At 44.5% G+C, this 23936-nt stretch overlaps 2 protein-coding genes across 2 annotated transcripts in view; one reads left to right on the forward strand and one right to left on the reverse strand.

Moving 5' to 3' along the window:
* Positions 1 to 6288, forward strand: part of RARRES1 (retinoic acid receptor responder 1) — a 91338-nt gene extending 85050 nt beyond the window's left edge. Inside the window, exons 8-9 of the mRNA XM_038744753.1 lie at positions 5181 to 5243; positions 5329 to 6288. Of these exons, the coding sequence (XP_038600681.1) occupies positions 5181 to 5243; positions 5329 to 5478 (213 nt within the window). The 3' untranslated portion in view covers positions 5479 to 6288. The remainder of the gene's footprint in view (positions 1 to 5180; positions 5244 to 5328) is intronic.
* A 7081-nt stretch (positions 6289 to 13369) lies between these two features.
* GFM1 (G elongation factor mitochondrial 1) overlaps positions 13370 to 23936 on the reverse strand; it is a 102719-nt gene continuing 92152 nt past the window's right edge. The window contains exons 16-18 of the mRNA XM_038749095.1: positions 16132 to 16292; positions 14743 to 14796; positions 13370 to 13668 (exon numbers count right to left, since the gene is read on the reverse strand). Of these exons, the coding sequence (XP_038605023.1) occupies positions 13537 to 13668; positions 14743 to 14796; positions 16132 to 16292 (347 nt within the window). The 3' untranslated portion in view covers positions 13370 to 13536. The remainder of the gene's footprint in view (positions 13669 to 14742; positions 14797 to 16131; positions 16293 to 23936) is intronic.

The following is a 23936-nucleotide window of genomic DNA, read 5'->3' on the forward strand; positions in this document are numbered from 1 at the left end:
GTACTCTATTTTACTTGTACATATTTATTCTATTCTATTTTATTTTGTTAATATGTTTGGTTTTGTTGTCTGTCTCCCCCTTCTAGACTGTGAGCCCGCTGTTGGGTAGGGATCATCTCTCTATGTTGCCAACTTGTACTTCCCAAGCGCTTAGTACAGTGCTCTGCACATAGTAAGCGCTCAATAAATACGATTGAATTGAATGAATGAATGAATGAATGGATAAATAAATCAATGCGACTGAATGATTGAATAATCCTGGCTCTGCCATTTGTCTGCTGTGCGACTTTGGGCAAGTCACTTCATTTCTCTGTGCCTCAGTTACCTCATCTGGAAAACAGGGATTAAGACTATGAGCCCCATGTGGGGCATGGACTGCGTCCAATCCTATTAGCTTGTGACGTCCCCCCAGCGCTTAGCACAGTACCTGACACGTAGTGCTTAACAAATACCATTTTTTTAAAAAAGCAACACACGTTACCCCAGGACAAAACACCTAGACAAATAATTAAATTGTACTTGTAAGTACAACCAATATATAAAAACATGAAAGTGGGTGCAAACCTTCTGTATAATCGCTGGCTGGCTAGAGTTTCATGAATTTCAGCTACTGAAATCCAACTAGTAGGTCCTTTTAGGACAATAAAATAGAACTCATTGTGTGGATTAAAAGAAACAATGTGGTCTAGTTGAAAGAGCCTGAACTTGGGAGTCAGAGAGCCTGGATTCTAATTTGAGCCCTGCCACCTGCCTGCTGAGTGAACCTGTGACTTTTCTGTGCCTCAGTTTGCCTCTTCCAGAAAAATCAATCAATCAATCGTATTTATTGAGCGCTTACTGTGTGCAGAGCACTGTACTAAGCGCTTGGGAAGTACAAGTTGGCAACATATAGAGACAGTCCCTACCCAACAGTGGGCTCACAGTCTAAAAGGGGGAGACAGAGAACAAAACCAAACATACTAACAAAATAAAATAAATAGAATAGATATGTACAAGTAAAATAGAGTAATAAATATGTACAAGCATATATACATATATACAGGTGCTGTGGGGAGGGAAAGGAGGTAAGGTGGGGGGATGGGGAGGGGGGGAGAGGAAGGAGAGGGCTCAGTCTGGGAAGGCCTCCTGGAGGAGGTGAGCTCTCAGTAGGGCCTTGAAGGGAGGAAGAGAGCTAGAGAAAGCTAGAGACACATTAGCAGGCGCTTAAAATACCATCATTCTTCTCATTGTAACAGGTCTTAGTGTTCTCGGGACCTCCACCAATGATTAAGTTAGAGGAGGCGCTATGGATTAGTATGAACAGCGTGGCTCCGTGGAAAGAGCCTGGGATTGGGAGTCAGAGGTCATGGGTTCAAATCCCAGCCCCGCCACTTGTCAGCTGTGTGACTTGGGGCAAGTCGCTTAACTTCTCTGTGCTTCAGTTACCTCATCTAGAAAACGGAGATTAAGACTGTGAGCCCCACGTGGGACAATCTGATCACCTTGTATTCCCAACAGTGCTTTGCACATAGTAAGCACTTAACAAATGCCATCACTATTATTATTATTATTATCTATTGCTCTGAGTCTCAATGCTCTGTTTTGAAGTTCCCAAGTTCCCAAATTTCAGTTCTCAAACTGCGGTGGGTTAATGCAAGAACACTGAGATGAGAAGTAATGGATGTTCGATTTATAATAGAACCCACAATCGGCCGTACAGTGCACAGTGCCTGGCACATTGTTAACGCTTAATACCATAAAAAATAACTAAATGCAATGTTTCGGAACAATGACTGTGCTTTCTAGGAAGTCTGATGGGGGAGAGCACACATCTTCCACAATCTTCATTGGAAACTCGCAAGAGAAGAAACCTGGAAGCCAGGTCTTGCTAGGAAAAAAATAGTCCATGTTGGATGGTTTTCATAACGAATCCATGATAGCGCAGTTTCCATCATGGGAACCAATGAATGCTAAGCCATTTCTGCTAAGGATCGTCTCCTCTTTCTAGTGATGGGGGAGGAAAAAGAGGAAACTAAAATCTGTTCTGCCTCAGGGTGTCCACAAAATGATTCGATCCCGCAGTTCATTCATTCATTCAATCGTATTTATTGAGCGCTTGTTGATCAGGGTGAGAGAAGGCAATGAGGGGCCGAGAAGTCTCCAGAAAAGGGTGGCAGCAGGATAGAGACGAGGGCCGGGGATGAGGGAATTGACTCCCTCTACAGAAAATAGAAATGTTGTCAGGACCCAGACTGAGCCCCCTTTTTCCTCTCCTCCTCCCCATCCCCCCAACCCTACCTCCTTCCCCTCTCCACAGCACCTGTATATATATATATATATATATATATATATACACAGATTTATTACTCTATTTATTTCTTGTACATATTTACCATTCTATTTATTGTGTTAATGACGTGCATCTAGCTTTATTTCTATTTATTTTGATGACTTGACACCTGTCCACATGTTCTGTCTTGCTGTCTGTCTCCCCCCTTCTAGACTGTGAGCCCATTGTTGGGTAGGGACCGCTTCTATATGTTGCCAACTTGTACTTCCCAAGCACTTAGTACAGCGCTCTGCACACAGTAAGCGCTCAATAAATACGATTGAATGAATGACCAGGTGTGTGGGTGCCAAGGTGAGTCGCAAATAACACAGGTCCGAAGTCCGTGCAGAAAAAGCTGGACTGTATATCTATTCTATTTATTTTATTAGTATGGTTTTGTTCTCTGTCTCCCCCTTTTAGACTGTGAGCCCACTGTTGGGTAGGGACTGTCTCTATATGTTGCCAACTTGTACTTCCCAAGTGCTTAGTACAGTGCTCTGCACACAGTAAGCGCTCAATAAATACGATTGATTGATTGACACTGCAGTTTAGAGAAAGGGTTTGGAATGCAGAAGTACCTTCCCTGCAGATCCTAAAGTCCTTCGCCTCACGATCACCCACCCTGCCAATCATCATCGTATTTATTGAGCGCTTACTGTGTGCAGAGCACTGTACTAAGCGCTTGGGAAGTACAAGTTGGTAACATATAGAGACAGTCCCTACCCAGCAGTGGGCTCACAGTCTAAAAGGGGGAGACAGAGAACAAAACCAAACATACTAACAAAATAAAATCAATAGAATAGATACGTACAAGTAAAATAAATAAATAAATAGAGTAATAAATATGTACAAACATCTATGCATATATACAGGTGCTGTGGGGAAGGGAAGGAGGTAAGATGGGGGGATGGAGAGGGGGACGAGGGGGAGAGGAAGGAAGGGGCTCAGTCTGGGAAGGCCTCCTGGAGGAGGTGAGCTCTCAGCAGGGCCTTGAAGGGAGGAAGAGAGCTAGCTTGGCGGAGGGGCAGAGGGAGGCCATTCCAGGCCCGAGGGATGACGTGGGCCGGGGGTCGATGGCGGGACAGGCGAGAACGAGGTACGGTGAGGAGATTAGCGGCAGAGGAGCGGAGGGTGTGGGCTGGGCTGGAGAAGGAGAGAAGGGAGGTGAGGTAATGGACAGCCTTGAAGCCGAGAAGAGAGCAAATTTTGTTGGGAGAGGGAAGAGATGACGCCAAAGCCCAAGGTCTTGGGTGAGCAGGCTTAGGGGAAGAAGGGAGTATTCACCCGGACATGTACCTGGGGCCTTGCAGGTGGAGAAAAATGGGAGAGGCAGGGCAGTGGCTGCTGACAACCAAAGAGAAAGCAGAGAATAATAATAACAACTGTGGAGTTTGTTAAACTCTTACTACGTGCCAGGTACTGTTCTGAGCGCTGGGTGGAGACAAGCAAATCAGGCTGGACACAGTCCCTGTCCCACATGGGGCTCACAGTCTTAATCCCCATTTTACAGATGAGGTAACTGAGGCACAGAAGTGAAATGACTTGCCCAAGGTCACACTGCAATCAATCAATCGTATTTATTGAGCGCTTACTGTGTGCAGACTGTACTAAGTGCTTGGGAAGTACAAGTTGGCAACATATACAGACAATCCCTACCCAACAGTGGGCTCACAGTCTAAAAGGGGGAGACGGAGAACAAAACCAAACATACTAATAAAATAAATAGACACGTGGAGGAGCTGAGATTAGAATCCAGATCCTTCTGACCCCAAGCCCATGCTCTATCCGCTAGACCACCCTGTCAGGGGCCAGGAAACACAAAATACAATCAATCAGTGGTATTTACTCTTTATTTATTTTACTTGTACATATCTAATCTATTTATTTCATTTTGTTAATATGTTTGGTTTTGTTCTGTCTCCCCCTTCTAGACTGTGAGCCCACTGGTGGGTAGGGACTGTCTCTGTATGTTGCCAACTTGTACTTCCCAAGCGCTTAGTACAGTGCTCTGCACACAGTAAGTGCTCAATAAATACGATTGATTGATTGATTGATTGAGCACTTACTCTGTGCAATAAGTTACACCAACTGCTGGGGAGAGTGCAGTACTTTCGACAGACAACAATCCCCGCCCTCCAAGACCTCACAACTTACAATGTTTATTGTTTGCGATTCCTCACAGTGGGGGAAACTGCCAGATCCAGCGGCATTCAAGCTCTCTGAAGGAAGCTTTCCCAAGGAAGGAGAGAAACCAAAGCAAAGAATATTAACTCCAACACTGATTTCTTAAGTTGAGGATTACCCAAATTTCTTCTCCTTCCTGAGTCATGCCTTTTGGAGCTTTCCAATGGTCATCTAAAAGTCCAAGCGACCCTAGTTTCAAATGACTGACTGAACTTACGGGTTTGGGTTATCCACGGATTTCAATTATCCATGTATTTTTATTACCATCCATGATAATAAACCATTCCTCTCAGTTCCCTCATCTGTAAAATAGGGATTAAGATTGTGAGCCCCACATGGGACAACCTGATCACCTTATATCCTCCCCAGCGCTTAGAACAGTGCTCTGCACATAGTAAGCGCTTAACAAATACCAAAATCATTACTATTATTATACCTCCACCGACACCTCTAAAATAAATGCCTGAAACAAATGTCTCATGCTAGGTGCCAACTTATGTTGCCAACTTGTACTTCCCAAGCGCTTAGTACAGTGCTCTGCACACAGTAAGCGCTCAATAAATACGATTGATGAGGTGTAAACACAAGCACCCTCCCAAACCATAGTCGTTATAAAATGAATTGAAGCTAAAGAGAAAACGAAGTCACTCACGAACCAAAATACTAATTCCATTTTTCCTCCTGGCAGGTAACCGACGACGACGCAATTCAGTTTGGCTACACTGCCTTACTTCACGAATTCTCCACACAGGTGAGAGACAGGCATTACTTCAATCTTTTCACCGGGAGTCACTGTAAATAAAAGAATGACTTTACATATCTCTCTTGTCTTCTAGGAAATTATCCCCTGTCAGATAAATCTGATCTGGTACCCCGGCAAAATCCTAAAAGTGAAATACCACTGTCAAAACCACGAGACCCAGTTGGAGTCATCCGGAAACGAAGGGTCGGCGACGGGGACCGAAGAAGTCTTTAGCAATTTCTGAGAAGACAAATATTCCTCTTCATTTAGTTCGAATTCCAGATATAGCGACTCTTCTTAATAGCTTACAACAGTATCATGATAATTCAGCTACACTTAATCAAGGCCTAGTGATTCGGGGGTGGGAGGCTGGCAACTCGGCCACTGAGAAGGAAACACTTGGAAAGAGTGAGCCCGCTGTTGGGTAGGGACCGTCTCCATATGTTGCCAACTTGTACTTCCCAAGCGCTTAGTACAGTGCTCTGCACACAGTAAGCGCTCAATAAATACGATTGAATGAATGAATGAAAGAGAAAAGCCATTTGCTACCTGTAGTCGCAGCGGCCCGATTCCAGGAAGTCACTGGCGTACCGAACTCGGGAACCACGTGGCCACCGGTAAATTCGGGCTGGTGGGTTAAAAGCCCTAAAATGTTGCCAACTTGTAGTTCCCAAGCGCTTAGTACAGTGCTCTGCACACAGTAAGCGCTCAATAAATGATTGATTGATTGATTAAAATGCTAAGCACAAAGTCGGACCAAATTAGCTGCGTTTCTTGTTCTATATTTGTATCCAGTGCTTTCAAGTTAGAGCTATTTTATCGCACTACGTTGCTTTTTACCTGAGGTTTCCTCATTTGTGAATAAAGCTAATATATTTGGATAAAAGAAAATCTATAGACGTTACCAAGTTTTTTTCACTTTGAATACCTAGTGTCAATTATTAACCTGATAAATGCAGTAAAATATGATTACATTTCTGATCCATGTACTTCCCAAGTGCTTAGTACAGTGCTCTGCACACAGTAAGTGCTCAATAAATATTGAATGAATGAATGAATGTTGAGGGTTTGTTTCGTAGTAATTTGCAAACATATGCAAAATATGTTGAAATTTGTGTTTGCTGATGGCATATCACATTCAAACTCACCAAATGAAGACGCTTGCAGGACAGTTTATGAGCTGAAATATTACCAGCTGGCATGATTTCTCAATTATCTCACTATTTTCCAGTTAAGTCAAGCATGTTGCAACCTATTTTCCCAGTCAATCGATAATAATAATAATAATGATGACATTTATTAAGCACTTACCATGTGCAAAGCACTGTTCTAAGCGCTGGGGAGGTTACAAGGTGATCAGGTTGTCCCCCGGGGGGCTCACAGTCTTCATCCCCATTTTACAGGTGAGGTAACTGAGGCACAGAGAAGTTAAGTGACTTGCCCAAAGTCACACAGCTGACAAATGGAGGAGTCAGGATTTGAACCCATGACCTCTGACTCCAAAGCCCATACTCTTTCCACTAAGCCACGCTGCTTCTCTAGTACTAACTGAACACTTACCCTATGCAGAACACTGTACTAAGTGCTTGGAAGAGTACAATAGAATTAGAAAACATGATCCTTGCCCTCAAGAAGCTTACAGTCTAGCGGGGAGACATACGCTAAAATATATTTCAGGGAGGAGGAAGCAGCAGAGCTTAAAGATACATATGTAAGTCCCGTGTTGGGGAGACAGGAGAGAGTAGTTATGTGCTTAAAGGGTGAGGACTTGTACTTCCCAAGCGCTTAGTACAGTGCTCTGCACACAGTAAGCGCTCAATAAATATGATTGATTGATTGATTGACTCCAATGTATAGGTGATGAAGTAGAAGGGGAAATAGGGTGGAGAGATGAGAGATTAAGCAGGTGCCCCTGGGTTTTCACCCCTGCTCCGCCACTTGTCTGCTGTGTGACCTTGGACAAGTCACTTAACTTCTCTGTGCACCAGCTGTCTCATTTGTGCAGTGAAGATTAGTCCTGTGAGCCCCAGCGCGGCTCAGTGGAAAGTGCCCGGGCTTTGGAGTCAGAGGTCATGGGTTCAAATTGCGACTCCTCCAAATGTCAGCTCTGTGACTTTGGGCAAGTCACTTCTCTGGGCCTCAGTTCCCTCATCTGTAAAATGGGGATTAAGACTATGAGCCCCACGTGGGACAACCGGATCACCTTGTAGCCCCCCCAGTGCTTAGGACAGTGCTTTGCACATAGTACACGCTTAACAAATACCGTCATTATTATTATTATGTGGGCCATGGACCGTGTCCATAAGCAGCAGAGTAAAAGGATATGTCCTTAAGGAATGTGGGGATGGGGTGAGTATTCTGGGAATGGGCACAGACGGGAAACCCAAGCCACGAGAACAGCACGATCTAGCGGATAGAGCACAGGCCCGGGAGTCCGAAGGACCTGGGTTCTAAGCCCGGCTCCGCCATTTGTCTGCTGTGACCTTGGGCAAGTCACTTCACTTCTCTGTACCTCAGTTATCTCACCTGTAAAATGGGGATTAAAACAGTGAGCCCCAACTAGGACACGGACTGGTTCCGATCCGGTAAGCTTGTATCTTCCCCAGTTCCTGGCGACGATAGGAAGCACTTACCAAATACCAGAAAAAAAATTATCAGGAGCGAGGCTTCCTGGAGGTGACGTGACTTCAGAAGAGCTTTAAAGATGGGGGCGAGCAGAGGTCTGCCGGACGAGAAGGGTGAAGATGCTTCAAGCAGGAGGGAGGGTGCGAACGAGAGGTCACTGGCCATTCCGCATTCGGAAAATCTGTTTCTGGGGAACGGCGCTCACAGGAAGGGGTCACATGGCCCCAGAAGCAAAGGAAAAACAAGGCACGGAAATAATAGCTTCCAAATCTCTCCTCCCAGAAGGGGCACCATCGAAGGAAAATAGCCACATCCGCAAAATATCAACTCCATCACTTCAGCCAGGAGCTCTTAGGGTTCATCTGTCTAAGGTAACAAGCCAACAGAAACACTTTTAAGTTTAACCGCCGATGAAAAGGCCTCGGCAACTTGGATAAAGTGTGCGGAAAATTCTCAAGACGTGGCTTCTTCCATAAATCGCATAGTAAAAATGCCCGAGATTTATAAAGTGCTTTTCTTCTTAAATGCACAAAGCTCTCTCAAATAGTTTCAGATTTTTATGTATTTCTTTGCACGATGGCACAATTAGTGATCACATTCTTTCAAACTCAAACTCTATATAGTCATTGTTTCATTGTTCAATCAATTCCTTCACTTGGTCTACTCTTGTCTATGACCCACTATTTCCAAGATTACCACAAAATATAAGAGAATGCCATTACACAATTTTTTTTAATCACAAAAAACAAAAAATTTGTTGCTCCTTAAATCCCTTTATGACCTATTTTTTTCTCCCTTTCCTCTCCCTGGGGATTTTTGATCCCCTTTCCTTTCCTCGGTTTCATCAATTATCCTTTATTGAAACCGTCTTCCTGAAATACACCCTAATATGGCTGCCTCAAATTCATTCATTCATTGAACCATATTTATTGAGCGCTTACTACCGTGTGCATAGCACTGTACTAAGCGCTTGGGAAGTACAAGTGGGCAACATATATAGACGGTCCCTACCCAACAACGGGCTCTCAATCTAGGACGGGGAGACATACAATAAAAGATAAAACATGTAGACAGGTGTCAATACCATCAGAATAAATAGAATTATCGACTGTAAGCCCACTCTTCTAGACTGTGAGCCCACTGTTGGGTAGGGACCGTCTCTATATGTTGCCAACTTGTACTTCCCAAGCGCTTAGTACAGTGCTCTGCACACAGTAAGCGCTCAATACGATTGAATGAATGAATGAATTATAATAATAATAATGATGACATTTGTTAAGCGCTTACTATGTGCCAAGCACTGTTCTAAGCACTGGGGTAGATACAAGGTCTCAGGTTGTCCCCCGTGGGGCTCACAGTCTTAATCCCCATTTTACAGATGAGGGAACTGAGGCTCAGAGAAGTTAAGTGACTTGCCCAAGGTCACACAGCAGGCATGTGGCAGAGCTGGGATTTGAACCCATGACCTCTGATTCCCAAGCCCAGGCTCTCTCCACTGAGCCACGCTGCTTCTCAATTATAGCTATATACACATCATTAATAAATAAAGTAATAAATATGTACAAATATACACAAGTGCTGAGGAGAGGGGAAGTGGGGAGGGCAATGGGGAGGAGGAGAGGAAAAAGGGGGGCCTCAGTCTGGGCATTCACATTCAGTCTGATGGCATTAATAACATAATAGCATATCCTTCATTCATTCATTCAATCATATTTATTGAGCGCTTACTGTGCGCAGAGCTTGGGAAGTACAAATTGGCAACATATAGAGACAGTCCCTGTCCAACAGCGGGCTCACGGTCTAGAACAATACATGCTTACCATGTGCCGAGCACTATTCTAAAGGCTGGGGTAGATATCAGGTAGTCGGGACAAGTGGCGGAGGCAGGATTAGAACCCACGTCCTCTGACTCCCAAGCCCGGGCTCTTTCCACTGAGCCACGCTGCTTCGATGCTCTACCCCTCAACTCCACGTATCCCAACCTTACATCAGCTTACCTACCTTGCCATCTCCTTTGAAGAGCCGAAGGCCTCTCTGCTCTGCACATCGATCTCGTTTTACGCTGTCGAGTCGTCTCCGACCTATAGCAACTCCATGGACACATCTCTCCTAGAAGGCCCCGCGTCCATCTGCAATTGTCCTAGAGAGTTTTCTCGGTCAAAATCTGGAAGTGGCTCCTTCAGCACAGTTAACTTGAGTCTCCACTGCACATCAATCAGTTGTATTTATTCAGCACTTATTATGTGCACAGCAATGTACTAAATTCTTGGGAGATTATCATACAGCAGAGTAGGGAGCCATGTTCCCTGCCCACAAGGAGCAACAATTTATAGAACCATGATCATATCATGGAGAAGGGATATCATAGGAGAAGGGTAGAACCATGATCATATCACTGTAGGAGAAGGGATTTGGGATTCCTGTTACTGTGTCCAAGTTTCTTTATTCATCCTCTGTGGATTAGGTTACAGATGAATTATAATATCATAAATTATGATATTATGAATTATAAATACTTTCCTGCTGACTGACTGACACATCACCCTATGGAGAATTTTTTTTGGTTGTATAAATAATGATAATGATGGCACTTGTTAAGCGCTTACTAGGTGCAAAGCACTGTTCTAAGCGCCGGGGAGGAAGCAAGGCGATCAGGTTGTCCCACGTGGGGCCCACAGTCTTCATCCCCATTTTACAGATGAGGTAACTGAGGCACAGAGAAGTTAAGTGACTTCTAGACTGTGAGCCCACTGTTGGGTAGGGACTGTCTCTATATAATAATAATAATAATGATAGCATTTATTAAGCACTTACTATGTGCAAAGCACTGTTCTGAGCGCTAGGGAGGTTACAAGGTGATCAGGTTGTCCCATGGGGGGCTCACAGTCTTAATCCCCATTTTACGGATGAGGTAACAGGCACAGAGAAGTGATGTGACTTGCCCAAAGTCACACAGCTGACAACTGGCGGAGCTGGGATTTGAACCCATGACCTCTGACTCCCAAGACCGGGCTCTTTCCACTGAGCCATGCTGCTTCTCTTGTATGGTGTGTGAACCCACCAGGAGGAAGGATGCCGGGTAACTTCTGAAAGATTCAGTTTTTATTCAAAAGATGGATAAGGAAGAAGATGGGTTCCAAACGCACAGAACGTCGGGAATTATTTTGAAATCAATTCAAAAGGAGAAAGTCAAACAAAAGGCTGGCACTATAAGGATGGGTGGAAATTAACACAACAAACTTCCTCAATCGAATGAAAAACTAAAATTACCTTTTATCCAACAGACAAGCCCCCAAAGCGTGGCTCAGATTTCACTAAACAAGCAGCCTTTGAATGATCTTATATATCTTAATGTCTTTTAAAGAGGGAGGCCCTTTGAGAGCGGCCACCAGGCTTTTGTTCACTCTGAACAGTCAAGGCCTTCTACGGATGCTAGGTGAATGCTTACAATTATTATTTAAAAAAATAATAATAGCCTCTTTCTGAGCTGGAGTTACCCTAAAGACTCAGCCAGGTTTTTTTAGCATTTCAAAATCTGCAAACCAAGGAAAAACCACTGGATGGAGTGGGAAGTAGCAGCTTCCCCCCAAAATAGTTCCCATTCTAGAAATACATGATTCTGAATCACAATAAATTAAGAAATACTATGCCTATAATAGCTGAGCTCTTCTGCACTGACGCTCTTCTTATATATGTCAAACTTTCAGGAAGTTCCTCAAAATTGAAGCCTCGGTTAATTGAGACAGCCAGTACGAACGGCAATAAAAATCTTGCCAAGAGTTAGTCGAAAGTCTGATGACGTGACCACCTGTGGAATTCTAAACAAAAGCGGGATGATTTGCCTAGAGAGGATTTTATTCAACATAGCAAAAGACAGCTCATGGCCTAAGTGAGGGGAAACATTTCTGGCTTTTGACAAAGGTTCGGCAGCACTAATAAGCCTCTGACAACCTTAAAACACGCTAAGGTTCACCCGACCTGACTCCTGTCACCTCAAAACGATCCAGTTCAAATGTTTCTTCAGACGGCTGAAACCAAGCCTTTTTTGACAGTTCCTCCCTACAAGAGGAAGTCAAAAAATAGAGAATTTCACTGCAGTGGACACATAACGTTGGGGAGAAATCCTACAGAAACTCAAAAGCAGATTCTGCAGAACTGACGCTATGGCAAGATCATACCTGCGACTAAGATCGACGTTAGTCTCTTTCCAGACCCACAAGACTAAATTATTTTTTGCATAAAATCCGGTAACTTCCTTCCCTCTTCCGTTTCCTACTCCCCATGTAGGTCTGAAGCAATACGCAGGAATCCATCTACGAGAAAATTCTCTTTCTAAAGCTGTAAACCAGATTTTCCAAACAGCCTGAAGAATTCTCTCAAACGTTTAGCCAAAAGGTTATTCAGAACTCTGAAAACAGAAACTGGCATTAGACTAGGGAAATGATATGCCAGCTGGTAGTTGACTTGCTTTTAATAAATGAAAAGGAAAATCAAGTTCTTTCCTACATTTGCTGCAATCCAGGACAATATGCCAGAATTGTGTCAGCAACAATAGATCTGTTTCTAAAATGCATCCCTTCATCTTTGCTTTCCCAATGGCCTTACGTAAAATACTCTGCCAAAGTAACAGTAACGGTGGGACAAAAGTGGAAAAAAGCAGTTTTTTATCTTTCTCTCTCAGTCATACACACACACACACACATTCAAAACTGCTTTAAAGGATTCATCTATAATTGAGTTATTTTAGCTAGGGTTTTATCCCTTCGGAATGATGTGGTGGCCGCCTGCCAAATTGGGAATTTAAAATGTTTGGACAAGACACCAGGCACCTGTTTCATTCTCTACAAAGGCCCAGCATAATTGCTCATTTCCCGTCCTAGAAGTACAGTGTTACGAAGTGAACTGCGGGAGTAGCAAATGAAGAATAATTTCTTTCAAAATCAAAAGGAATTTAGCAAGTGGAGAAAGCAGCAAGGCCTAGTGGAAAGAGCCTGAGCTTGGAAGTCTGAGGACCTGGGACTCTAATTAAGCCCGGCTCTGCCATTTGCCTGCTGTGTGGCTTGGGGCAAATTATTTAACTTCTCTGTGACTCAGTTTCCTCGCCTGGAAATGGGAATTAATCCCCATCCTGCCTCCTACTTAGACTCTGAGGCCTATGTGGGGCAGGGACTGGGTCTGACCTGATGATCTTGTATCTACCCTGGGTGCTTAGTTTTATGCTTAGCACATAGTAAGTGCTTAGTAAATACCACAATTATAACCATTATTCTGTGCCTCAATGCCTCTAATTAGCAATTAGGATTTTTAAAAATATGTATTTGCTGAGAGAAACCAAAGAGGCATGACATGACTCCTTTCCCCTAGTGGGATAACACACAGATAACACTTCTGCAGCAGCAGGATCCTTAAGATTCAATAATAGCATTTTTTCCTCTTTACACTGTAAATACAAAACAGCAATATTCCATTTTAATAGACATTTGGAAATAAACATCAAAACCAAACAGGCATTTCTGTACTCTTGGTATTTTTCTAAATTTAAAGGCCATATATCTTTAAACAACAACAACAACAAAAAACCCTAAACGGTCAGAGTTCATCACATTGGAATCCATCAAGGCATCTGAATTTGGAAAGGATCGTGAAGAGGTCAGTGCTGAGTTCAAGATGAGGAAAATCAGTTCTTGGCTTTTCCTTTTTTTGCTGGAAGTTGACCGGTGGCTTCTAGGTATTTATTGATTAGGTCTTCCTGTGTGGCAGGTAAACACTGCTGATATCTGCTATACTCCATTGTATATTCACCCTTTCCCTAATGGGGAGAGGAGAAAGGTATCAGTATGTGTAACAATGAGCAGATTGAGTGCTGCAAAGACAAGATGCCTTTCATTAACTCTTAATTAAAAAGAAAAACCAGCCACACACGATCGGCATCCCTGGGTTTCACCGTTGACGAACACCACCAGGATTTCTGAGCATCTGTTGTGTGCAGCTTCTGCAGGATTTACAAATCACGTAGACAAAACGGTACCAACTTTGAGGAAGACAGGAGAAATACAAAAGCAAAAAGACACGTGACACGACTTTTTTTTTTTAGAGGAAGGCAGTGACAAAGAATTGCTGTCACAAGTGCCCACACCATGTGGACGATGGGAGTGACTTCCCCCGGTTCTTTAGAGCAGGACTCCTGATCTCTGCTCATTCTACATCTCGTCCAAGACCTGGGAATTTCCAATCAAGGCTGAAAACAACTCAAATGGGGCCTTCTGGACTATTAGCCCTTTGAAGCCCGTCCCTCCTACCCCTGACCTAAGGCCCTATTTTCCCGCTAAAACCCCCGTCTGCACTCTCACTCGCAATGAAAACTTGGCTCCCCTGAATCCTGTGTCTCTAGAAAAGGTAACTGGAAGGAGGAAGCTTTTTAAAGATTTGCCACGGCTCCCACCAAAACCAAACAGCTACTCAAGGCCCCGCGGCTCATGCCTTCAGGTTCAACCGGGAGGAATGTCACCCCACAACTTCAGCCTCACAGCCAGTCTTGAACCTGCAAACTGACAGTTTTCACAACCAACTCCAAAATGAGACTCACGAGTGCTCAGTGGGAAGAGGCAATAAAGCAGGTGAGTAGAAGTTGGGAGTGATTTGGGTGACCAAAGTCAAGTGAAATTGGTCTGGAGAGACTTCTTGGAGGTGAGCTTACCTGAGAAATTTTGAGGAAGGGTGGAGGGGAGACATGTTTTTCTCTTTTTTTGTGGGTTGGGGGTGAGAGGAATGGGACAGCACTTCACAATTACTCGGAAAGAAAAGATTAAAAACCCTCTTTGGCATGACTGCAGCAGGGTACAGAAAGCAAAATATAAGGAGGGCAAGTTAACAAGCGGCTCACCTCTGTGGATGATCTAAGTTCGGTAGAATATCCAAACATGTCGTTCAGTGGAACCTGAAAAATCCAAGTAGAATACATATCTCAGTCACTTAAAGTCCCTTTGGAGTAGAAGGATTTCTGCTTTTATGAGTTGAAATGGGCTGAGGCCAAAAAAGCATCATAGTAATAATATAACAGTAAGTGATACTAGTTTAGCACATACTATTCGCCAAGCACTGAACTAAGCGTTGGAGCAGATACAAGATTATCAGGTCCCACACGGGATTCGCCATCTAAGTACGAGGGAAGACAGGAATTGAATCTCCACTTTGCAGATGAGGTAACTGAGGCATAGAGAAGTTAAGTGACTTGTCCAAGGTCACACAGCAGACAAGTGGTGGAGGCCAGGATTAGAATCCAGGTCCTTTGACTCCCAGGACTGTGCTCTTTTCACTAGACCCCGCTGCATCAGAAAATTTTCGAGTCTTACCTCTACAAAAGTTTAGTTTCAAGTGGCCTACTCAAAGTAAACCATGCAGCTCTCAGTTCTACATCTGCTTCAGAGAAGCAGCGTGGCTCAGTGGAAAGAGCCCGGGCTTTGGAGTCAGAGGTCATGGGTTCAAATCCCGACTCTGCCAATTGCCAGCTGTGTGACTTTGGGCAAGTCACTTCACTTCTCTCTCTTCTCTTCACTCCTCAGTTACCTCATCTGTAAAACGGGGATTAAGACCGTGAGCCCCCCGTGGGACAACCTGATCACCTTTGTAACCTCCCCGGCGCTTAGAACAGTGCTTTGCACATAGTAAGCGCTTAACTAATGCCATCATCATTATTATTGCTATAGTAAGCGCTTAATAAATGCTATCACCATTATTATTATTATTATTACAGTGCCCTGGCTGGTCTTGCCTCATTGTTATGCCTGACTCTCAAGCGGTTTCCAATACACAAAAATCAGAAAAGAGATCAGCCTGGTTTGAAATCCTCAAACAACAATTGGTGGCATCTGCCTTCTGGGAGATTGTGAGTCTCCCCGCTCCTCGTGAGAAAACTGCCGCCTTCCCTAGAGGCTAGAACATGACAGATATGAGCGAGAGAAAAAAGCGCAACGAAAAAAGTGAGAGAACATTTTCTTCCCTAATCAACTGACAAGGTGAGAACTGCAGTGGAGAAACTGGAAGAAGGCAGAATTTAATAAACCGCAGCCAGAATTTAAGGAAGCTAAAATGGAATTTCACTCCTCTGGCCCCTCTGCTTTGGATGGCGGAGAAGGGTAAAGTACTTTGACCTGTACTACAGCTAGCCCATTCTTACCCATCCCCTACCACGTGTGACCAAACATTAAATAGCTGGGAAATGTCACTTTTCTCCAATGATTATGAAAATCTTTCGACTCGTCGATGCACTTACATCTGCATACAGTGTAAAGTAGTCCTCAGCGCCATCTTGTCCCGTGACTACTCCGTGGCGACGGTTGATTCCAGCGATCACTGTTCCTTGAAATTCATTTGGGGCCACGATCTCCACGGACATAACGGGCTCCAGGATACAGAGTGACGTACTTGCCAAGGCTAGGGAGAAATGAAAGCAAGCTGATGTATTTACCAACACCACACCTGTTGTGGATCCTGACCAAAACACCAGACTATCATGAAGGATACAACAGCTGGGTCCGGGCTGATTAAGCGAACAAAATAATCATCTACCTGATTTGCTCCGGGTAGGCAATTTAACTGGGTGCTGACTTGAGTGCCAACCAAACCCAAAAACAAAACAAAACAAAATAAAAGCATCTTAAAATGAAAATCTGGAAAGAGGCCTTGCTGGGAACAGGGCACCTTAACAACAAAGCAGGCTTAAAATCTGTCCAGCTGAATTCTTCTGTGGGCATATGTTTTAGTCAGAACTGAAGCCATCTCATTCCTGGTGTTTTTTATTTAAACACATTCAGTCCTCACATAATGTGGGAGTTAGGGAAACAGGTTGTAGTGCTCACCACGTTTGATGTCGTAGGTTAGCACGCAACTGTTTCTTTCAACGTGGTGGATACAACAGATAGGCTCATGCCACTGGAAGAACGTTACCTAATTCCTTAACAGCCTTCTAGCCAAATCCCATGATGATAACATGCGTTGTGAACTGAGTGCATGTGTTGCTTCTAGCATATCTGGGAAATCATTATTGAGGGCAATTTTCAAAATTCTAATTAGGCTCCTGAGGTCCCTATGAGATCCCTTGTGCAGTCATCACACAGGAGCCCGTTGTTGAGGAGGGACCGTCTCTATATGTTGCCGACTTGTACTTCCCAAGCACTTAATACAGTGCTCCGCACACGGTAAATGCTCAATAAATACGATTGAATGAATGAATGAATATATGTCTCCCCCTCTAGACTGTGAGCTCCCTGTGGGCCAGAATGTGTCTGTTGTTATGTTGTACTCTCCCAAGCACTTAGTACAGTGCTTTGCACATAGTAAGCGCTCAATACAACTGAATGAATTTGGCTGGGGAAATAATTTTTGATTGACATGACATTCCTTGTTCAGTGCAGCTGAACATTACCGCATCAGGCTGACTTGTCTATCACTACAACCATCCTGCTTTGTGGATATGGTCCTCTGTCCTTTTAAGTAACGTGAGAGCCCTGCCTTTTCATCAAGGTTTGGTTAGAGTTCTCCAAATCATCTTGCTTTTAAATGACTACTCGATTTTCTATTTTTCATTGAATCGAACCTCGAAGAGATAAGCCTGAGTTCAAAACCACTCTTCAGGGATAATGAGACAGGATGGCCCATTTAATGCCTGACCCGAAGTATTTGAAGTTGTTTGTTTCGAATGGGCTAGCTTAGAATGAGAGGGCCCTTAGTACCTGTCTTCTAGTTTTGATAAAAATATAAACATATTGAAAAGTGGCATAATTGAAACATAACTGAACTGAGGGATCTAAAGCTCTTTAAAGGGTTAGCGGAGAAAAAAGAACACTGAGTAAGGATCTCCAAGACTGTGGGCCCGTTCATTCATTCAATTGTATTTATTGAGCGCTTGGGTAGGGACCGTCTCTTTATTACTCTATTTATTTTACTTGTACATATTTACTATTCTATTTATTTTGTTAATGATGTGCATTTAGCTTTAATTCTATTTATTCTGACAACTTGACATCTGTCCACATGTTTTGTTTTGTTGTCTGTCTCCCCCTTCTAGCCTGGGAGCCCATTGTTGGGTAGGGACAGTCTCTATGCGTTGCCGACTTGTACTTCCCAAGCGCTTAGTCCAGTGCTCTGCACACAGTAAGCGCTCAATAAATACGATCGAGTGAATGAATGAAGTGGCAAGATTTTTTTCTCAAAGCATGTCTTTCAGCAATTGAGGGGGGAAAAACAAGCCAAACAGATTACTATACCTTGCCTCAATTTCCTGCTTTCAAGGAACAAGCGAAGACTTGCAAAGTCACTCATTTGCCCCTTTTTCAGAACCAATTATGATCATGCTCAACAACGAGTATCTAAATAATTACAAAAGTACCCATATTCAACTCCAAGGTATTTTGGTGGGGGCATTTAAGGACCTGACGTGGAACCAGAAATTAGCCAGAAATACAAAGTCTGGCCCAATATCTACCCAACCCAGGACCATTTTCATTCATTCATTCAATCGTATTTATTGAGCGCTTACTGTGTGCAGAGCACTGTACTAAGCGCTTGGGAAGTACAAGTTGGCAGCATATAGAGACGGTCCCTACCCAACAGCGGGCTCACAGTCTAGAAGGGGGAGACAGACAACGAAACAAAACATATTAACAAAATAAAATAAATAGAATAGTAAATATGTACAAGTAAAATAGAGTAATAAATCTGTACAAACATATATGCTGTGTGCAGAGCACTGCACTAAGCGCTTGGGAAGTACAAGTTGGCACCATCAATCAATCAATCGTATTTATTGAGCACTTACTGTGTGCAGAGCACTGCACTAAGCGCTTGGGAAGTACAAGTTGGCACCATCAATCAATCAATTGTATTTATTGAGCGCTTACTGTGTACAGAGCACTGTACTAAGTGCTTGGGAAGTACAAGTTGGCACCATCAATCAATCGTATTTATTGAGCGCCTACTGTGTGTGGAGAACTGCACTGGGCACTTGGGAATTACAGGTTGGCAACATATGGCGACAGTCCCTACCCAACAGTGGGCTCACAGTCTAGAGCCCGGGCTTTGGAGTCAGAGGTCATGGGTTCAAATCCCGGCCCTGCCAATTGTCAGCTGTGTGACTTCGGGCAAGTCACTTCACTTCTCTGGGCCTCAGTTACCTCATCTGGAAAATGAGGATGAAGACTGGGAGCCCCCTGTGGGACAGCCCTGATCACACTGTAACCTCCCCAGCACTTAGAACAGTGCTTTGCACATAGTAAGTGCTTAAAAAATGCCACCATTATTATTATTATTATATATACAGGACCAGGCTATCAACCAATCAGTGGTACTTCTGAGTGCTTACGTGTGCACAGCACTGTACTAAGTGCTTGGGAGAACACACTACAACAGAGTTGGTAGCCCCGTTCCCTGTCCACAATAGTCCCCAGGACTATTTGGAATGGTTAACACGTCACTTGGCTTTGCAATCATCATCATCATCACCAATCGTATTTATTGAGCGCTTACTATGTGCAGAGCACTGTACTAAGCGCTTGGGACGTATAAGTTGGCAACATACAGAGACAGTCCCTACCCAACAGTGGGCTCACAGTCTAAAAGGGGGAGACAGAGAACAAAACCGAACATACTAACAAAATAAAATAAATAGAATAGATATGTACAAGTAATATAAATAGAGTAATAAATATGTACAAACGTATATATACATATATACAGGTGCTGTGGGGAAGGGAAGGAGGTAAGATGGGGGGATGGAGAGGGGGACGAGGGGGAGAGGAAGGAAGGGGCTCAGTCTGGGAAGGCCTCCTGGAGGAGGTGAGCTCTCAGCAGGGCCTTGAAGGGAGGAAGAGAGCTAGCTTGGCGGATGGGCAGAGGGAGTGATGCTACTTACAAGGTGTAGCCCAAATGCAGCCGGCCAGGGGAAGCTAAGATAGATGTATCATTTCTAGACTGCAAGCTCTTTCTAGCTTATTCGTTCAATCGAATTTACTGAGCGCTCACTATGCGCACAGCACTGTACTAAGCTTATGAGCTTGACGGGGGCAGGGAACGTGTCTGCCAAGTCTATTACAGTGTACTCTCCCAAGCGCTCAGTACAGTGCTCTGCAGACAGTAAGCGTTCAACGGACACGACCGATTGGTTGATTGCAGTGTCTCTGTCTTCACCGTCCCAGCTACCTCATCGCCGACGCTCACCATTACGGTCAGAGGAATTTTTCCTTTCATCTGCGGCTCTCGGCTACATTTCGTTTGGGGCTTGCAGCTCTCAGGTCCACTTGGCTTGGGCACCCTTTTTTTTTTCCGATGGTATTTGTTAAGCACTTACTATGTGCCAAGCACTAAGTGCCAGGGGTGGATACAAGGTAATGAGGTTGGTCCCATGTGGGGCTGTCTTAATCCCCATTTTATCATCATCATCATCATCATCAATTGTATTTATTGAGCACTTACTATGTGCAGAGCACTGTACTAAGCGCTTGGGAAGTACAAATTGGCAACATATAGAGACAGTCCCTACCCAACAGTGGGCTCACAGTCTAAAAGGGGGAGACAGAGAACAAAACCGAACATACTAACAAAATAAAATAAATAGAATAGATACGTACAAATAAAATAAATAAATAGAGTAATAAATATGTACAAACATATATACATATATACAGGTGCTGTGGGGAAGGGAAGGAGGTAAGATGGGGGGATGGAGGGGGGACGAGGGGGAGAGGAAGGAAGGGGCTCAGTCTGGGAAGGCCTTCTGGAGGAGGTGAGCTCTCAGCAGGGTCTTGAGCTCTCAGCAGGGTCAAGACCGCTGAGGGAACTGAGGCACAGAGAAGTGCAGTGACTTGCCCAAAGTCACACAGCTGACAAGTGGCGGAGCCGGGATTAGAACCCATGACCTCTGACTCCCAAGCCTGAGCTCTTTCCACTGAGCCATACTGCTTCTTAAATACTACTGCAGTGGGCCTGGGAATCACCACCATCATCATCATCATCAATCGTATTTATTGAGCGCTTACTGTGTGCAGAGCACTGTACTAAGCGCTTGGGAAGTACAAGTTGGAATCTAAGCGGGAGGAACTGGAGGCCTCATACTAGCACAGGGCGAGTTTCGGACCACGAGTGACAGAGGCCAATGCTTCAGCGAACGCCCTCCACAAGGGCGGAGGAGGCACCTAAAGGTTGAAAGCGCTCAACCTCTCTCCACCTGAGAGGGAAGCGGCACCTGTGGGGAATGCGATGGCTCCGGAGCCGAGGTGTGGACGGTGGAAGAAGGCTGACACGGACTCCTCTACGGCACCAGAGCATTCCCCGCTGCACGCCCAGCATGGAGAAATGCCGTCGTACAGAGTGGGAAGGGCTGGCGAATTCTTCCCCGCAGCAGGTTGGCCAAATGCCTGAAACCAGGTATGGCTCTGGAGAAGTTTCAGCGGTACTGTGGCAGTTTCTCACCAAGGCTTACTCTTCCTGGAACCATTCATTCAATCGTACTTATTGAGCACAGTGCTCTGCACACAGTACAGCGCTCAATAAATATGATTTATTGATTGAGCACTTACTGGGTGCAGAGCACTGTATTAAGCGCTTGGGAAGTACAAGTTGGCAACATATAGAGACGGTCCCTACCCAACAGTGGGCTCACAGTCTAGAAACCACGGGAATACTGACCCCTCCGGGTAGTGTTCAGTTTCTACATTTTACCACTGACTTTTTTTTTCTTTTTGCATTTTAACTTAATTGTTGATTGGGTTACATTCTCAGTGTGCCATGTGTTTGCCTTCCTCATTTCCTTCTAGACCGTGAGCCCGTTGTTGGGTAGGGACTGTCTCTATATGTTGCCGATCTCACATCCTCCTGTCTCTCCCCTCTTCAATCCATACTTCACGCCGCTGCCCGGATTGTCTTTGTCCAGAAACGCTCTGGGCATGTTACTCCCCTCCTCAAAAATCTCCAGTGGCTACCAATCAATCTGCGCATCAGGCAGAGACTCCTCACCCTGGGCTTCAAGGCTGTCCATCACCTCGCCCCCTCCTACCTCACCTCCCTTCTCTCCTTCTGCAGCCCAGCCCGCACCCTCTGCTCCTCTGCCGCTAATCTCCTCACCGTACCTCGTTCTCGCCTGTCCCGCCATCGACCCCCAGCTCACGTCCTCCCCCGGGCCTGGAATGCCCTCCCTCCGCACATCCGCCAAGCTCGCTCTCTTCCTCCCTTCAAGGCCCTGCTGAGAGCTCACCTCCTCCAGTAGGCCTTCCCAGACTGAGCCCCCTCCTTCCTCTCCCCCACCACCCCCTCTCCATCCCCCCCATCTTACCTCCTTCCCCTCCCCACAGCACCTGTATATATGTATGCATGTTTGTATGTATTTATTACTCTATTTATTTATTTATTTTATTTGTACATATTTATTCTATTTATTTTATTTTGTTAAGATGTTTTGTTTTGTTCTCTGTCTCCCCCTTCTAGACTGTGAGCCCACTGTTGGGTAGGGACTGTCTCTATATGTTGCCGACTTGTACTTCCCAAGCGCTTAGTACAGTGCTCTGCACACAGTAAGCGCTCAATAAATACGATTGAATGAATGAATGAATTTCCTCATTAGAGGCCTTCCCAGACTGAGCCCCCTTTTTCCTCTCTCCCCATCCCCCCCCACCCTACCTCCTTCCCCTCCCCACAGCACCTGCATATATGTTTGTACATATTACTCTATTTATTTTACTACTACATATTTACTATTCTATTTATTTTGTTAATGATGTGCATGTAGCTTTAATTCTATTTGTTCTGACGACTTGACACCTGTCCACATGTTTTGTTTTGTTGTCTGTCTCCCCCTTCTAGACTGTGAGTCCGTTGTTGGGTAGGGACTGTCTCTATATGTTGCCAACTTGTACTTCCCAAGTGCTTAGTACAGTGCTCTGCATACAGTAAGCACTCAATAAATACGACTGAATGAATGTCAGGTGTGAGGCCCTTCTGAACCAGGAACCATCAACATCACCAGCAATTTTTTATTTGTTTATTTTTTTTTATTTACTGAGCACTTACCGTGCGTAGAGCATAAGAGCTTGAGATCAAGCCATTGTATTTTTCAATCTAATCGATCCTATTTTTGAGGCTTACTGTGTGCAGAGCACTTAACTAAGCGTTTAGGAGAGAACAATACAACAGTGGGTAGACACCATCCTTGCCCAACACGTGCTCACAGTCCAGATGAGCGTAAAATACAACAATGGGTGGACACATTCTCCGCCCACAGCAAGCTAACAGAGGGGGAGATGGACATTAATGCGAATAATTTATAAATCGTGTCTCGATTTGGTTGGCTTGAAAATATCCCACCTCTTGGTTGAGTACTTCATACACTGTGGGCACTTAATAAATGCAGTAAAAAGTGATTGGAATAAAATTGAGATGTGGTGGGATACCATTTGTGACTGGAGTGCTTAAGAAGCCCACTGTTGGGTAGGGACTGTCTCTATATGTTGCCAACTTGTACTTCCCAAGCGCTTAGTACAGTGCTCTGCACACAGTAAGCACTCAATAAATACGATTGATTGATTGATTGAGGATATAAGTGGTTAGAAAAGAGAGAGAGTCTGCAGGGAAATGGGGGAGGTGTCACCTTGCCCATCGATAATCTCTGCATACGCTTAAAACCGGGGAAATCAGAAGCGAACAGTAAGCGGGGTATGAGTTTAAGGGGAAAGGGAAACAATAAAAGCCAAGTCACAGGACAAGTTTCATTTGAAGAGAATGGGTTGTTGGACTGGCTGAGGTCGACGTCACTTCAATATCCAGAATGGGATGTTGCCTAGATTAGGTAGGAGGTGAGTTCCATTAGGAATATGGGGAGAGTGATGGTTTGGCCTTCCGAAAGGGAGGATGAAATAGCTCCACTTCTCAGACGAGCAAATGAGATGCAAGAAGAGATATGGGTCCAAAAACCTCCTGAACTCCAGAATACTGCGTTTTCCACTGGATTCAGTATCGACACCTCCCCCTCGTCCCCCCTCCATCCCCCCATCTTACCTCCTTCCCTTCCCCACAGCACCTGTATATATGTAT

Source organism: Tachyglossus aculeatus, chromosome 1, assembly GCF_015852505.1.
Source record: "Tachyglossus aculeatus isolate mTacAcu1 chromosome 1, mTacAcu1.pri, whole genome shotgun sequence".
Lineage (NCBI taxonomy): Eukaryota > Metazoa > Chordata > Mammalia > Monotremata > Tachyglossidae > Tachyglossus > Tachyglossus aculeatus.